Source organism: Chiloscyllium punctatum, chromosome 28 (assembly GCF_047496795.1).
Source record: "Chiloscyllium punctatum isolate Juve2018m chromosome 28, sChiPun1.3, whole genome shotgun sequence".
In the NCBI taxonomy this organism is placed as follows: domain Eukaryota; kingdom Metazoa; phylum Chordata; class Chondrichthyes; order Orectolobiformes; family Hemiscylliidae; genus Chiloscyllium; species Chiloscyllium punctatum.
The window spans coordinates 14,857,219-14,873,359 of NC_092766.1; the positions used below are offsets into that span (position 1 = coordinate 14,857,219).

The following is a 16,141-nucleotide window of genomic DNA, read 5'->3' on the forward strand; positions in this document are numbered from 1 at the left end:
CACCACACCCTCAGGTAGCATATTCCAGACCCTAACCACACATTTTTTAACCTTGGCTCACATTTTTTTTTAACATTAGATTCCCTACAGTTTGGAAACAGGCCCTTCGGCCCAACAAGTCCGCACTGACCCTCTGAAGAGTAACCCACCCAGACCCATTTCCCTCTGACTAATCCACCTAACACTATGGGACAATTTAGCATGGTCAATCCACCCTAACCTGCACATCTTTGGATTGTGGGAAGAAACTGGAGCACCCAGAGGAAACCCACGCGGACACGAGGGAAGAATGTGCAAACTCCACACAGGCAGTTGCCCGGGGCGGGGAACTGAACGCGGGTCCCTGGCGCTGTGAGGCAGCAGTGCTAACCACTGAGCCACTGTGCCGCCCTGCTGTCAATTACTTTTAACCCCTGCACCCCACCACCACTCCCCCCCCACCACTCTAGATTCACATAATTTGTTCCAGCGACTCTGTCCAGAGCCTTTGTGATTTTGAACACCTTGATTTAATGTCCTCTCTAAAGGTAAAAGTTAAAAATCGCACAAACCCAGGGTTATTGTCCAACAGGTTTATGTGGAAGCGCTAGCTTTCGGAGCACTGTTCCTTCATCAGGTAGCCAATGCTTCCAAGTAAACCTGTTGGACCATATCCTGGCGTTGTGTGATTTTTTTTAAACTTTATCCTCACAGTGCCAGGGACCTGGGTTCGATTCCCACCTCAGGCGACCATCTGTGTGGCGTTTGCACATTCTCCCAGTGTCTGTGCGGGTTCCCTCCCACAGTCCTGGCTCTTATAATCCTCACTTGACCCGAGTCTACTCCTGTTCTGCTCAAGTCTGAAAATCCTGAACCACTTGCCGGGACTCTGAGGCAGGCAATGCAAAAGCTAAGCTTAATAATAGATTCGAAGGCTCTCGCACGTATTTCTGGTTTCGGATATTGCTCGGTTAGCTGCAGAGACAGAGGACGCAGCTTAAAAATACGGGGTAGACCATTTAGGACAGAGCTGAGGAGAAACTTCTTCACCCAGAGAGTGGTGGCTGTGTGGAAGGCTCTGCCCCTGAGGGCAGTGGAGGCCCAGTCTCTGGATTCATTGAAGAAAGAGTTGGATAGAGCTCTCAAGGATCGTGGAATCAAGGGTTATGGAGATAAGGCAGGAACAGGATACTGATTAAGGCTGATCAGTCATGATCATATTGAATGGTGGTGCAGGCTCGAAGGGCAGAATGGCCTACTCCTGCACCTATTGTCTATAGCAGGCCTAAAGTTTCCAGATCAGTGTTTACAATGGGCAATGAGGGCATTAACCCCAACTCCTGCCTTCCCTCCAGTCTGCATGTAAAATATATCAAGGCTGCTCTCTTGAAGAGACTTAGTGTCCTTGAGGCCAATATGATTAGCTTCCCTACAGTGTGGAAACAGGCCCTTCAGCCCAACAAGTCCACACTGACCCTCTGAACAGTAATCCACCCAGACCCCCACCCGAAATTTACCACTGACTAACGTATCTAACACAATGGGCAACTTAGCATGGCCAATCCGCCTGGCAAGCACACCTTTGCATTATGGGAGGAAACCCACGCAGACGCGGGGAGAATGTGCAAACTCCACACAGACAGACAGTCACCCAAGGCTGGAATCGAACCTGGTGCTGTGAAGCAGCAGTGCTAACCACTGGGGCACCCAATATGCATCCTTTCAACAAAGAATCGTGGAAGAACTCTATTATTTGGTCAGAGAGTCATAGAGATGTACAGCACAGAAAAAGACACTTGGTTCAACTTGTCCAAGCTGACCAGATATCCCAAATTAGTCTCGTCCCATTTGCCAGCACTTGTCCCATATCCCTCCAAACCCTTCCTATTCATGTCCCCATCCAGATACCTTTTAAATATTGTCATTGTACCAGCCTCCACCACTTCCTCTGGCAGCTCATTCCATACACACACCACCCTCTGTGGGAAAATGTTGCCCCTTAGGTCCCTCTTTTACATTTTTCCCCTCTCACGCTAAAGCTATGCCACTCTAGTTCTGGACTCCCCCAATCCAGAGGAAAGACCTTGTCTATTTACCGTATCCATGCCCCTCATGATTTTATAAACCTCTATAAGGTCAGCCCTCAGCCTCCGACGCTCCAGGGAAAGCAGCCCCGGCCTGTTCAGCCTCTCCCTGTAGCTCAAACCCTCCAACCCTGGCAACATCCTTGTAAATCTTTTCTGAACCTCACAACAGTGGCTGACCATTGGCTGCGATGAGCCCTGGGATGTTCTGAGGTGACAAAAATACAAGCACTTTCTTTGACCCCCGCATTAAATAGCCAGAGATACATGAAGCTAAAAACAAAATGTCTCTCCCCAACTGATAACCACGCCTGAAGTCTGCACGCTCTCTCAGATTGCTGAAGATTACTCATAAAACCTCACACCGGTTGATAGGAAAGGCAACACTTTCATTTGTATAGCGACTGCAGAAGTCCTGAGTCAAAGCACAGCACATTCCCACTGGCAGCAATGAGATAGAATGAGCAACTATCTCTTTTGGTGATGTTGGTTGAAGGATGACCCCAGGACACTGGGTAAACTCCCCTTCCCAGCTCTGCTTCCAAATAGTGTCATGGAATCTTGAATATTTACCTGAGGGGGCAAGAGAATCTTTCTTTCATGTCTCATCAGGGAGAAGGCTACTCCAACAGTGCAGCATTCCTTCAGAACTGATGCGGAGAAGGGGGTAGTACTCCCTCAGTGCCGACTCGCCAACAGGGTAGCACTCTCATGGTGCTGACTTTACGACGATGTGGCATCCACTACTAGTGTCTCTCAGACAGTGCCGCTCCCTTGGCGCTGACCCTCAACAGCGCAGCTCTCCATCAGCACTGATCCCACCGACAGTGCGGTGCTCCCTCAGCGCTGATCCACCAACAGTGCCTGTTCCCTCAGCTCTGACCCTCTGACAGTGTGGCTCTCCTTAAGTGCTGACCCTCTGACAGTGCCTGCTCCCTCAGCGCTGACCCGCCGACAGTGCCCGCTCCCTCAGCACTGACCCTCCGACAGCGCCCTTTCCCTCAGCACTGACCCTCCGACAGCACCCGCTCCCTCAGCACTGACCTTCGACAGCACCCACTCCCATAGCACTGACCCTCTGTCAGCACCCACTCCCGCAGCACTGACCATCTGACAGTGCCCCACTCCCTCAGAGCTGACCCTCCAACAGTGCCCGCTCCCTCAGTGCCGACCGTCTGACAGTGCCCGCTCCCTCAGTGCTGACCCTCTGACAGTGCCTGCTCCCTCAGCGCTGACCCTCCGACAGTGCCCGCTCCCTCAGTGCTGACCCTCCGACAATGCCCGCTCCCTCAGTGCTGACCCTCTGACAGTGCCTACTCCCTCAGTGCTGACCCTCCGACAGTGCCTGCTCCCTCAGTGCTGACCCTCCGACAGTGCCTGCTCCCTCAGTGCTGACCCTCTGACATTGCCCGCGCTCTCTGACTGGACGGCACTCCCACTGGAAATATCCGCCTGGTACACATATTCATGGAGAGCCTGGCACTATCGAGGAAATGCCGTAATGCTAGAAATGCCAACAGTGGAGGGCAAACCGTGCTTGTCAGACCGTGCACAGCAAGATCCAACAAATTTCCAGGTAACCTGGGCTTTTTGTTTTAGATGGATGAAATACTGACCAGAGAGAACCCCCCAAACCCTCTCTTGGGAATGCCACGTGATGCATAGCCCCCAACCGACATTGCAGACTGCTCAGTTTGACGGCTTTTCCGAAACACATGCCCGCCCCCTCCCTCCGGCAGCGCGGCACTCCCTCAGCACTGCGCCGGTAACGCATTTGGGTCCTGCAGCAGAAAGTGGTCTCACACACCTCCAAGCAAGAGGACAACTGCAGGACCACTAGGAAATTAAGGTGCACATCGTACAGCGTGGCCTCTTCCTCACAAACCTATACATGAGGAGCAGGGGATAGGCCACCCGATTGCTCTCCTAGCCACGAAGATCACAGAGCTAACTGCAGCCTCGACACCACTTTACAGCTTACCCCCCTCCCCCCCCCACATTGTACCCACTGCCTCCCTGGTTAGTCAGAAGCTATTGAGCTCTGCTTTTAAATACACCCTGTCCCTGCCTCATTCCTGAGTGAAAGTGGGGACTGCAGATGCCGGAGATCAGAGCTGAAAATGTGTTGCTGGAAAAGCGCAGCAGGTCAGGCAGCATCCAAGGAGCAGGAGAATCGACGTTTCGGGCACGAGCCCTTCTTCAGGGGCTCACGCCCGAAACGTCGATTCTCCTGCTCCTTGGATGCTGCCTGACCTGCTGCGCTTTTCCAGCAACACATTTTCAGCTCATTCCAGGGAGGACCAGCGACCCTCTGAGAGAAAAGGTGCCTTTCCATCTGCTTTTCGGGTCGGAACGTGCTTCCCTCCTCGTTCTAGACTGCTAGGCGGAAACGGTCGGCTGTCAGGATCTCACACCCTACACATTCATGGAATCCCAACAGTGTGGAAACAGGCCATTCACCCCATCAGGTCCTTTCAAAGAGCATCCGACCCCTCTACCCTACCCCTGTAACCCTGCGTTTCCTACCGCTAACCCACCTAGAGTGCACATCCTTGGGCACTATGGGACAATTTCCCATGGCCAATCCACCCTAACCTGCACATCCCTGAACACCACGGGACAATTTAGCATGGCCAATTCCACCCTAACCTGCACATCCCTGGGGCACTGTGGGACAATTTAGCATGGCCATTCCACCCTAACCTGCACATCCCTGGGCACGATAGGACAATTTAGCATGGCCAATCCACCCTAACCTGCACATCCCTGGGGCACTATGGGACAATTTAGCATGGCCAATTCCACCCTAACCTGCACATCCCTGGGGCACTGTGGGACAATTTAGCATGGCCATTCCACCCTAACCTGCACATCCCTGGGCACGATAGGACAATTTAGCATGGCCAATCCACCCTAACTTGCACATCCCTGGGCACTATGGGACAATTTCCCATGGCCAATCCACCCTAACCTGCACATCCCTGGACACTATGGGACAATTTAGTATGGCCAATCCACCCTAACCTACACATCCTGGCACTACAGGACAATTTAACATGACCAATCCACCCTAACCTGCTCATCCCTGAGCACTACAGGGCAATTTAGCATGGCCATTCCACCTCAACCTGCACAGCTTTGGACTGTGGGAGGAAACCAGAGCACTCAGAGGAAACCCACGCAAACATGGGGGTGGGGGGGAAACATGTAAACAGTCGCCTGAGGGTGGAATCGAGCCCAGGTCCCTGGCGCTGTGGTGCCAACCACTGAGCCACTGTGCCACCCAAATGGAACGGGGTCTAAGGGAATGGGTTGAGAGTACAGGATTGGGGGGGGGGGGGGGGGGGGGGGAGGGGGGGGGTGAGACATATAGGTGTGCTCCAAAGTGTCCCCCTCTCAATACCAACCGTGCCCCATTGAAATCATACCAATGAAAAATATATGCCTCCCTCAAATCACACCACACAGCCACCAAAATTTCCCAAGGCCAATCCACCCTAACTTACACAGCCCTGAACACCATGGGACAATTTAGCATGGTCAATCCACCCTAACCTACACATCCCTGAACACCACAGGACAATTTAGCATGGCCAATCCACCCTAACCTACACATCCCTGGGCACCACAGGACAATTTAGCATGGCCATTCCACCCTAACCTGCTCATCCCTGGCACTACACGACAATTTAGCATGGCCAATCCACCCTACCCTGCACATCCCTGAACACCATGGGACAATTGGGCGGCACGGTGGCACAGTGGTTAGCGCTGCTGCCTCACAGCGCCAGAGACCTGGGTTCAATTCCCGCCTCAGGCGACTGACTGTGTGGAGTTTGCACGTTCTCCCCGTGTCTGCGTGGGTTTCCTCCGGGTGCTCCAGTTTCCTCCCACAGTCCAAAGATGTGCAGGTCAGGTGAATTGGCCATGCTAAATTGCCCATAATGTTAGGTAAGGGGTAGATGTAGGGGTATGGGTGGGTTGCGCTTCGGCGGGGCGGTGTGGACTTGTTGGGCCGAAGGGCCTGTTTCCACACTGTAGTAACCTAATCTAATTCAGCATGGCCATTCCACCCTAACCTGCTCATCCCTGAGCACTACAGGGCAATTTGGCATGGCCATTCCACCTCAACCTGCACAGCTTTGGACTGTGCAGAGGACTCAGAAGGAAACCCACGCAAACATGGGGGTGGGGGGGAAACATGTAAACAGTCGCCTGAGGGTGGAATCCAGCCCAGGTGCTGTGGTGCCAACCACTGAGCCACTGTGCCACCCAAATGGAACGGGGTCTAAGGGAATGGGTTGAGGGTACAGGATTGGGGGGGTGGGGGGGTGTGAGACATATAGGTGTGCTCCAAAGTGTCCCCCTCTCGATACCAACCGTGCCCCACTGAAATCATACCAATGAAAAATATGCGCCTCCCTCAAGTCACACCACACAGCCACCAGTGGGGGTGAGTTTGATGAGACAGAGATACGGGCAGCTGGTCAAACTCAAGAAAACAAAGAGAGCTGGGCTAACCAGGCAGGAAGGGGGGAGGAGGAGGGAAGAAAACAAATCAAGTATCAGTTTTATCCAGAGAAAAAAATGAATCAGGAGGTCCCAGTCTGTCTCACCCAGGAAGAAACATCTCAAGCGACCTTTGATTTCGAAAGAAACCTTTCAACCTGTCCCTGTTCTGAAAGAAACATTTTCTTTTCCAAGAGGTGGGATGGGAGAGGGGTCTGTCTTGCATTCAGACAAAACAGCGTTTCTCAGAAAGAAAGCGGTCGACAGAAAGTCAGAGGGAAGAGAGAGAGAGAGAGAGACAGGGAGGGAAGAAGAGAGAGGGGGAAAAGTTTCTCTGTGTGTGTGTGTGTCTTTCTCTCTCCCCTGAGACTCACCGATGGTGGAGATGTAAGTGCTGTTGAAGTTGTCATCGGCAAAGCGGATAATCAGACAGGTCTTTCCCACCCCACTGTCCCCGATCAGCAGCAGTTTGAAGAGATGATCGTAGGCTTTCGCCATTTTAGCGCCCAATCCCTGGCTCGGGGAAGTTTTGTTGCTTTTCGGGGGGGAGGGAAACGAGGAGAAAACTCACGAAGGAGTGGCTTTTATTGAAAGACCGACGCCCGCTCATCGCCAAACCCTCCCTCAGCAATTCCCAGCCAACAACCTTCTTCCCCTCTTTTGCATTTGCTATCCTCCCCAGGAAGAGAATAAACTAATTCGCCCTCCACCTTCCAAAAAAAAAAGTTTCATTTTCCCTACAAACTTTTTTTAAAAACAAAAATTGCAGCGTCGCCTGATTTGAATCAGGGGAACATCATATTGAATATGAAATGTTGTCCCACTACACTACCCCCCCCCCCCCCCATCTTAAGACCATAAGACATAGGAGTGGAAGTAAGGCCATTCGGCCCATCGAGTTCAATCATGGCTGATGGGCATTTCAACTCCACTTACCCGCATTCTCCCCGTGGCCCTTAATTCCCCGAGACAACAAGAATCTATCAATCTCTGCCTTGAAGACATTTAGCGTCCCGGCCTCCACTGCACTCCGCGGCAATGAATTCCACAGGCCCACCACTCTCTGGCTGAAGAAATGTCTCCGCATTTCTGTTCTGAATTTACCCCCTCTAATTCTAAGGCTGTGTCCACGGGTCCTAGTCTCCTCGCCTAACGGAAACAATTTCCTAGCGTCAAACCCTTTCCAAGCCATGTATTATCTTGTACGTCTCTATTAAGTCTCCCCTTAATCTTCTAAACTCCAATGAATACAATCCCAGGATCCTCAGCCGTTCCTCATATGTTAGACCTACCATTCCAAGGATCATCCGTATGAATCTCCGCTGGGCACGTTCCAGTGCCAGTATGTCCTTCCTGAGGTGTGGGGACCAAAACTGGACACAGTACTACAACTGGGGCCTAACCAGAACTTTATAAAGTCTCAGTAGCACAACGGTGCTTTTATATTCCAACCCTCTTGAGATAAGTGACAACATTGCATTCGCTTTCTTAATCACGGACTCAACCTGCATGTTGACCTTTAGAGAATCCTCGACTAGCACTCCCAGATCCCTTTGTACTTTGGCTTTACGAATTTTCTCACCGTTTAGAAAGTAGTCTATGCTTTTATTCTTTTTGCCAAAGTGCAAGACCTCGCATTTATTTACGTTGAATTCCATCAGCCATTTCCTGGACCACTCTCCCAAACTGTCTAGATCCTTCTGCAGCCTCCCCACTTCCTCAGTACTACCTGCCTGTCCACCTAACTTCGTATCATCTGCAAACTTCGCTAGAATTCCCCCAGTCCCTTCATCCAGATCATTAATATATAAAGTGAACAGCTGTGGCCCCAACACAGAACCCTGCGGGACACCGCTCGTCACCAGCTGCCATTCTGAAAAAGAACCTTTTATCCCAACTCTCTGCCTTCTGTCAGACAGCCAATCCTCAATCCATCCCAGTAGCTCACCTCGAACACCATGGGCCCTCACCTTGCTCAGCAGCCTCCCGTGTGGCACCTTATCAAAGGCCTTTTGGAAGTCTAGATAGACCACATCCACTGGGTTTCCCTGGTCTAACCTACTTGTCACCTCTTCAAAGAATACCAACAGGTTTGTCAGGCATGACCTCCCCTTAGTAAATCCATGTTGACTTGTTCTAATCAGACTCTGCTCTAAGAATTTAGAAACCTCATCCTTAATGATGGATTCTTTGTTCTCAGTTTCGTGTGGTTTATGTTTGGCTACTGACTTGAAAAACAGTTGCCCCTATGCTCAAAGCAACTTTTCTCCACGGCAAAACCTGTGAAGGACACAGGATTTTACAGTTTTGCTTTTCAGTTGCTGAAAGAGCTCCCCGGCCAGTCCCATTCCCCATCCCTGTCTCCTCAAATTCATCACTTTCAAATATATGTCTCCTTTCACACATCCTATGGGATCCACCCGCACCACTCTCCCAAGCAGCGCATTGCAAATCTTCACAACTCTTGAGTAAATACATCTCACTGAAAGTCGTGAAATTGTGACCTCCCTTAGTTGACAAAGAAAATGTACAGCCCAGGAACAGGCCCTTCAGCCCGCCAAGCCTGAGCCGATCCAAATGCACTGTCTAAACCTCTCGGTCAGTTCCTAAGCATCTGTATCCCTCTGCTCCCCACCTACTCATGTATTTATCCAGACGCATCTTGAATGAATCTACCGTGCCTGCCTCTACCACCTCTGCTGGCAACGCGCTCCAAATGCCCACCACCCTCTGTGTAGCATCTAATGGAAACAGAAAAGTCTTCTTTATCTGGTCAAAAAAAAATGTTTAATAAGGTCATCCCTTCACAGCTCCAATTCTGTAATCTTTCCTTCTGTCCTAAATCTCTCTTTCCTGGTATCATTCCAAAATAAATCACCTTTGAACTCTCTCTAGGTCTTTAATATCCTGCCTGAGTTGCAGGTAGATAGGATAGTGAAGACGGCGTTTGGTATGCTTTCCTTTATTGGTCAGAGTATTGAGTACAGGAGTTGGGAGGTCATGTTGTGGCTGTACAGGACATTGGTTAGGCCACTGTTGGAATATTGCGTGCAATTCTGGTCTCCTTCCTATCGGAAGGATGTTGTGAAACTTGAAAAGGTTCTGAAAAGATTTGCAAGGATGTTGCCAGGGTTGGAGGGTTTGGGAGAGGTTGACCCGGCTGGGGCTGTTTTCCCTGGAGCATTGGTGGCTGAAGGGTAACTTTATAGAGGTTAATAAAATCATGAGGGGCATGGATACGATAAATAGACAAAGTCTTTTCCCTGGGGCGGGGGAGTCCAGAACTAGAGGGCATAGGTTTAGGGTGAGAGGGGGAAAGATATAAAAGAGATCTAGGGGGTAACTTTTTTCACGCAGAGAGTAGTATGTGTATGGAATGAGCTGCTAGAGGAAGTGGTGGAGACTAGTACAATTACAGTATTTAAAAGGCATCTGGATGGGTATATGAATAGGAAGGGTTTGGAGGGATATGGGCCGGGTGCTGGCAAATGGGACGAGATTAGGTTGTGATATCTGGTTGGTATGGATGGGTTGGACCAAAGGGTCTGTTTCTGTGCTGTACATCTCTATAATTCTAAATGGGATGAGATTAGGTTAGGATATCTGGTCGGCATGGACAAATTGGACCGAACGGTGTGTTTCCATGCTGTACATCTCTCTGACTCGAAATAAGGTGCCTAGCAGTGAACACAATCTTCCAAATTTGGAGATTTTTAGCATCTCTTCCTTGCTTTTGTGCTGTTGTCATGTACTGATCTCTCATAGAATTATAGAGATGTACAGCACAGAAATAGACCCTTTGGTCGAACTCATCCATGCTGACCAGATATCCTAAATTAATCGAGTCCCATTTGCTGGCATTTGGCCCATATCCCTCCAAACCCTTCCTATTCATGTCCCCCATCCAGATGCCTTTTAAAAATGTTTTAATTATACCAGCCTGCACCACTTCCTCTGGCAGCTCACTCCATACACTTACCACCCCTGCATGAAAAAAGTTGCCCCTTAGGTTCCTTTGAAATCTTTCCCCTCTCACCCTCTGGTTTTGGACTCCCCTACCCTGGGGAAAATACCTTGTCTATTTACCCTATCCATACTCCTCGTGATTTTATAAACCTCTATAAGGTCATCCCTCAGCCTCTGCCACTCCAGCGAAAACAGCCCCCAGCCTATTCAGCCTCTCCCTGTAGCTCAAACACTCCAAACCCGGCAACATCCTTGTAAATCTTTTCTGCACCCTTTAAAATTTTGTGACATCTTTCCTAAAGCAGGGAGACCAGAATCGAACACAGTATTCCAAAACTGGCCCAACCAATGTCCTGTATGTACAACATGACCTCCCAAGTCCTATACTCAATGATTTAGACTGTTTAGGAGAGTGGTCCAGGAAATGGCTGATGAAATTCAATGTGAGCAAATGTGAGGTCTTGCACTTTGGAAAAAATAATACAGACATGGACTATTTTCTAAACGGTGAGAAAATTCATAAAGCCAAAGTACAAAGGGATCTGGGAATGCTAGTCCAAGATTCTCTGAGGGTTGACTTGCAGGTTGAGTCCGTGATTAAGAAAGCAAATGTAGTGTTGTCATTTATCTCAAGAGGGTTGGAACATAAAAGCAGTGATGTGCCCTGAGACTTTATAAAGCTCTGGTTAGGCCCCATTTAGAATACTATGTCCAGTTTTGGGCCCCACACCTCAGGAAGGACATACTGGTACTGGAGCATGTCCAGTGCAGATTCACACGGATGATCCCTGGAATGGTAGGTCTAACATACGACGAACAGCTGAGGATCCTGGGATTGTATTCATTAGAGTTTAGAAGGTTGAGGGGAGATCTAATAGAAACTTACAAGGTAATGCGTGCCTTAGAAAGGATGGATTCTGGGAATTTGTTTCTATTAGGCAGGGAGACTAGGACCCATGGGCACAGCCTTAGAATTAGAGGGGAGCCAATTTAGAACGGAAATGAGAAGACATCTCTTCAGCCAGAGAGTGGTGGGCCTGTGGAATTCATTGCCATGGAGCACAGTGGAGGCCGGGACGTTAAATGTCTTCAAGGCAGAGAGTGATAAATTCTTGGTCTCACAAGGAATTAAGGGATAAGGGTAAGTGGACTTGAAATGCCCATCAGCCATGATTGAATGGGGGAGTGGACTCGATGGGCCGAATGGCCTTACTTCCACTCCTATGTCTTGTGGTCTAACACACTGACCAATAAAGTCAAACGAACCAAATTCTTCATCTCACCGTGTACGTCCCAAGATGTTCATTTTCCAGCTTTTGCTTTTCAAACTAACTTTACCCTTTTGGATTGAGAACTGACACAACCTCTCAATGGGGGGGGGGGAGGAGGAGGAGGAGGAGGAGAAGTATTGCAGTGGGGCGGTGTTGGGGAAAGGGACTCTATATCGGCTGCTTCAGAGCTCACCATCCCACCTGGGGGTCCCTTTGCTTCAGAACCATAGGATCCCCACAGTGTGGAAGCAGGCCATTCGGCCCATTCAGTCCACATCGACTCTCTGTACAGTATCCCACCCGGACTCTTCGTTCCAACCAGTCCACGTCAAACATAATTCCCAAACTGAACTAGTCCCACCTGCCTGCTCCTGGTCCATCTCCCTCCAAACCTTTCCTAACCTGTTAAATGTTGTAACTGTGCACCATTTCCTCAGGAAGTTCATTCCACCCACGAACCATCTTGTGTATAAATAACTTGACCCCCATGTCTTTTTTAAATCCCTCTCCTCTCGCCTGAAAATTGTGCCCCCTACCCTAGGGAAATCCCCCACCCTAGGGAAAAGGCACCTACCGTCAACTCTGTTTATAACCCTTGTTATTTTATAGATTTCTATCAGGTGAACGCTCAACCTCCTACGCTCCAGTTAAAAAGCCTCTCCGGCCTTTCTTTATAACTCAAACCTTTCATACCCGACAACATCCTGGTAAATCTCTTCCGAACCCTTTCCAGCTTAATAATATCCTTCCTATAACTGGGTGACCAGAACTGGACACATTATTTCAGAAGGGGTGGCATGATGACTCAGTGGTTAGAACTGCTGCCTCACGGCGCCAGGGACCAGGGTTCGATTCCATCCCCAGGCGACTGTCTGAGTGGAGTTTGCACATTCTCCCCGTGTCTGCGGGGGTTTCCTCTGGGTGCTCTGGTTTTCTCCAAGGATGAGCAGGTTGGGTGAACGGGCTGTGCTAAATTGCCCATAGGGTTCAGGGATGTGTAGGTTAGGTGCATTAGTCGGGGGTAAATATAGGGTAGGGGGAATGGATCCGGGTGGGTGACTCTTTGGAGGTTTGGTTTGGGCTTGTTGGGCCGAAGGGCCTGTTTCCACACTGTAGGGATTCTATGAAGAGGCCTCACCAATGTCCTGTACAATCTCAACATGACATCCTAGCACCTATACTCAAAACTTTCCCTGGAGCGTCGGAGGCTGAGGTGTGACCTTGTAGATGTTTATAAAATCATGAGGGGCGTGGGTAGGGGAAATAGACAAGGTCTTTTCACTGGGACTAGGGAGTCCAAATCTAGACAACATAGGTTTAGGGTGAGAGGAGAAAGATTTAAAAGGGACCTAAGGGGCAACATTTTCACGTAGAGGGTGGTGTGTGTATGGATTGAGCTGCCAGAGGAGTTGGTGGAGGCTGCTATAATGACAGCATTTAAAAGGCATCTGGATGGAGATATGAATGGGAAGGGTTTAGAGGGATATGGGCCAAGTGCCAGCAAATGGCACTAGATTATTTTAGGATATTTGGTTGGCATGGACGAGTTGGACCAAAGGGTCTATTTTCGTGCTGTACTTCTCTCTGACTCTAAATGGGATTAGATTAAATTTAGGATATCTGGTCGGCACGGACAAATTAAACTAAAGAGTCTGTTTTTGTGCTGTACATCTCCATGACTCTAAATGGGACTAGATTGATTGAGGATATCTGGTTGGCACGGATGGGTTGAACCAAAGGGTCTGTTTCTTTGCTGTACATCTCTATGATTCTGTGACAATATGACTGAGTAATGAAGGCAGGCGTGCCAAAACTCTTCTTAACCACCCTGTCTATATGTGACGTAAACCTCAACGAATTAGGGACCTGCACCCCTCTGTTCTCCAACACTTCCCAAGGCCCTCCCATGAATTGTACCAGCCCTGTGCTTCATTGTTGGGCCAAAATGCAATATGGGGGCAGGGGATCTGTTGTGCCATCGTGTCCCCTGGAGATCCGTTGGGGATCTCTATCTTCGGCCCATCCAGGAGACTCTTCCACCATTTCTTCTGGGTGCTGTCCAACTGGGCCTTCTTCCTGACACCAAAGAGGTGAACGGCTGGTGCCATTGATGGGTCCAGCTCCATTTGCAAAGTGTGCTATTTGCACGAGATTGTCCGTGCAGAGGGTTAAACCATCATAACGTAACAAAACTGAGTACCTTGGTCCCATGAGCGTCTTCCTCTGCCCTCTTAACCTGCGTAGCTCTGCTTAGGCTTGGAGGGGAAGGACAGAGGGGGGCTGTCCAACTATACTATAGTGGCTGCAGCTCAGCCTTCTCTTCAATCGCCTAGTAGACACATATTGCAGATGTGCTGGGAAATGTAGGGTTAGAGGGATTGGGGTGAGGTGCTCTTCTGAGGGTTGGTGTGGACTCAATGGGCTGAATGTCCTGCTTTCACACTGAAAGGATTCCATGATTCTAAGCTGTTCATCTCATCTATGCTCCTCATGATCCTATAAATCACAATAAGAATCATCAAAACCATGGAATCCCTGCAGTGTGGAAAGAGGCAATTTGGCCCAACAAGTCCACACTGACCCGCCCAATGGCATCCAATCCCATCGCTGCAACCTACACTTCCCATGGCTAATCCACCTCGCCTACACAGCCCGAGACACTATGGGGCAATTTAGCACGGCCAATCTACCCTAACCTGCACATCCCTGGACACTATGGGGCAATTTAGCATGGCCAACCCACCCTAACCTGCACGTCCCTGGGCACTATCGGACAATTTAGCATGGCCAATCCACCCTAACCTGCACATCCCTTGGACACTATGGGGCAATTTAGCATGGTCAATCCACCCTAACCTGCACATCCCTGGGCACTATGGGACAATTTAGCATGGCCAATCCACCCTAACCTACACATCCCTTGGACACTATGAGGCAATTTAGCATGGCCAATCCACCCTAACCTGCACATCCTTTGGACACTATGGGGCAATTTAGCATGGCCAATCCACCCTAACCTGCACATCCCTGGGCACTACGGGACAATTTAGCATGGCCAATCCACCCTAACCTGCACATCCCTTGGACTATGGGACAATTTAGCATGGCCAACCCACTCTAACTTGCACATCTTTGGACTGCGGGAGGAAATTTGAGCACCCAGAGGAAACGCAGCAGACACAGGGAGAATGGTCTGCCCTCAAACGTCTAGGCTGCAGTGAAAAACATCCCAGCCTCTCCTTACAACACAAACCTCCGCTCCCGGTAACATCCTAGTAAATCTTTTCTGAACCCTCTCCAATTGAACAATATCTCATAGCTATTGTTTATACAGGGGGTCCTTGATTTAAAAAGGTCTGACTTACAAATGCTCGTATTTATGAACGAGATCCCATATTATGATTAATTTTAAGGCTGTCACATGTGAATGTTCAATTGTACTTTGGAACAGGTATTTTATAGTGTGGTGTATTGTGTTCCAACTTGTGTACAAGTCGACCAATGGACATACTTAGGAACAGAATCCATTCATAACCCAGGGACTGTCTGTACTGGTGGGCTGCTGCATACATGCACAGTCCTCTGACTTACCAATAATCCTGGATTCATCTCACCCTGTTTCAATTGAGTGACATTACATTGTTTTTGGTCTTCAATTGTGAATGGGTAGCACTCTGAAAATCCCTGAGGCAGCATGCTTTACAACTGCAGCTATTTTACATTATTATGCCTCACTGACGATGCTGTCATTTTGAGAGTTTAATTTGTCCTGTGGTTATTTGAAGAGAAGTTGTAAGGCAGAGGTAATGAACTGGCTGCTGAAGACCTCTTGAGTAAACAGCTTGGAAGGCCTTGGGTTTTTTAACAAAAAAATCCTGAAAAGGTGTGGCCAGCTCTCATCAATCCAGATTTCTGGCTTTTGTCTTTTTTCTCAGTAACACCAGAAGGTGTTGGGGATCTCAAAAGAGTTGGAGGCTTCAGTGAATGTCTTTTGGCTGCTACTCTCTCCGAATTTTCTCTTGATGATGTTTTTGCTTTCCTCCTGGATTGGAGAACTGCATGTGAGAATCTGTGTCCGAATATTGCTTTTTGCCAAGGGGTGTATTTATTGGGATGTTACTACAGAGGAACCTCAATTATCCAGTATTCGGTTATGCGAATATTGGATTATCCGGCAAGATTGTGAGGTCCCGATGCTTGATTAAACTATGTTATCCGGCATTTGATTATCCGGAATTCGATTAACAGAACGAAATACTCCCCACCTGTGTCCTTTTAATAATCGAGGTTCCTCTGAATATTGGAATTGTTAATTAGTAATAAGTACTGTAT

At 49.1% G+C, this 16,141-nt stretch overlaps 1 protein-coding gene across 1 annotated transcript in view; it reads right to left on the reverse strand.

Annotated features, from left to right (window-relative positions):
* The window catches only part of LOC140454030 (ras-related protein Rab-13-like), a 46,987-nt gene extending 39,833 nt beyond the window's left edge, over positions 1-7,154 (reverse strand). Inside the window, exon 1 of the mRNA XM_072548977.1 lies at positions 6,947-7,154. Coding sequence (XP_072405078.1) covers positions 6,947-7,070 — 124 coding nt within the window. The 5' untranslated portion in view covers positions 7,071-7,154. The remainder of the gene's footprint in view (positions 1-6,946) is intronic.
* Between the last annotated feature and the right edge of the window lie 8,987 nt (positions 7,155-16,141).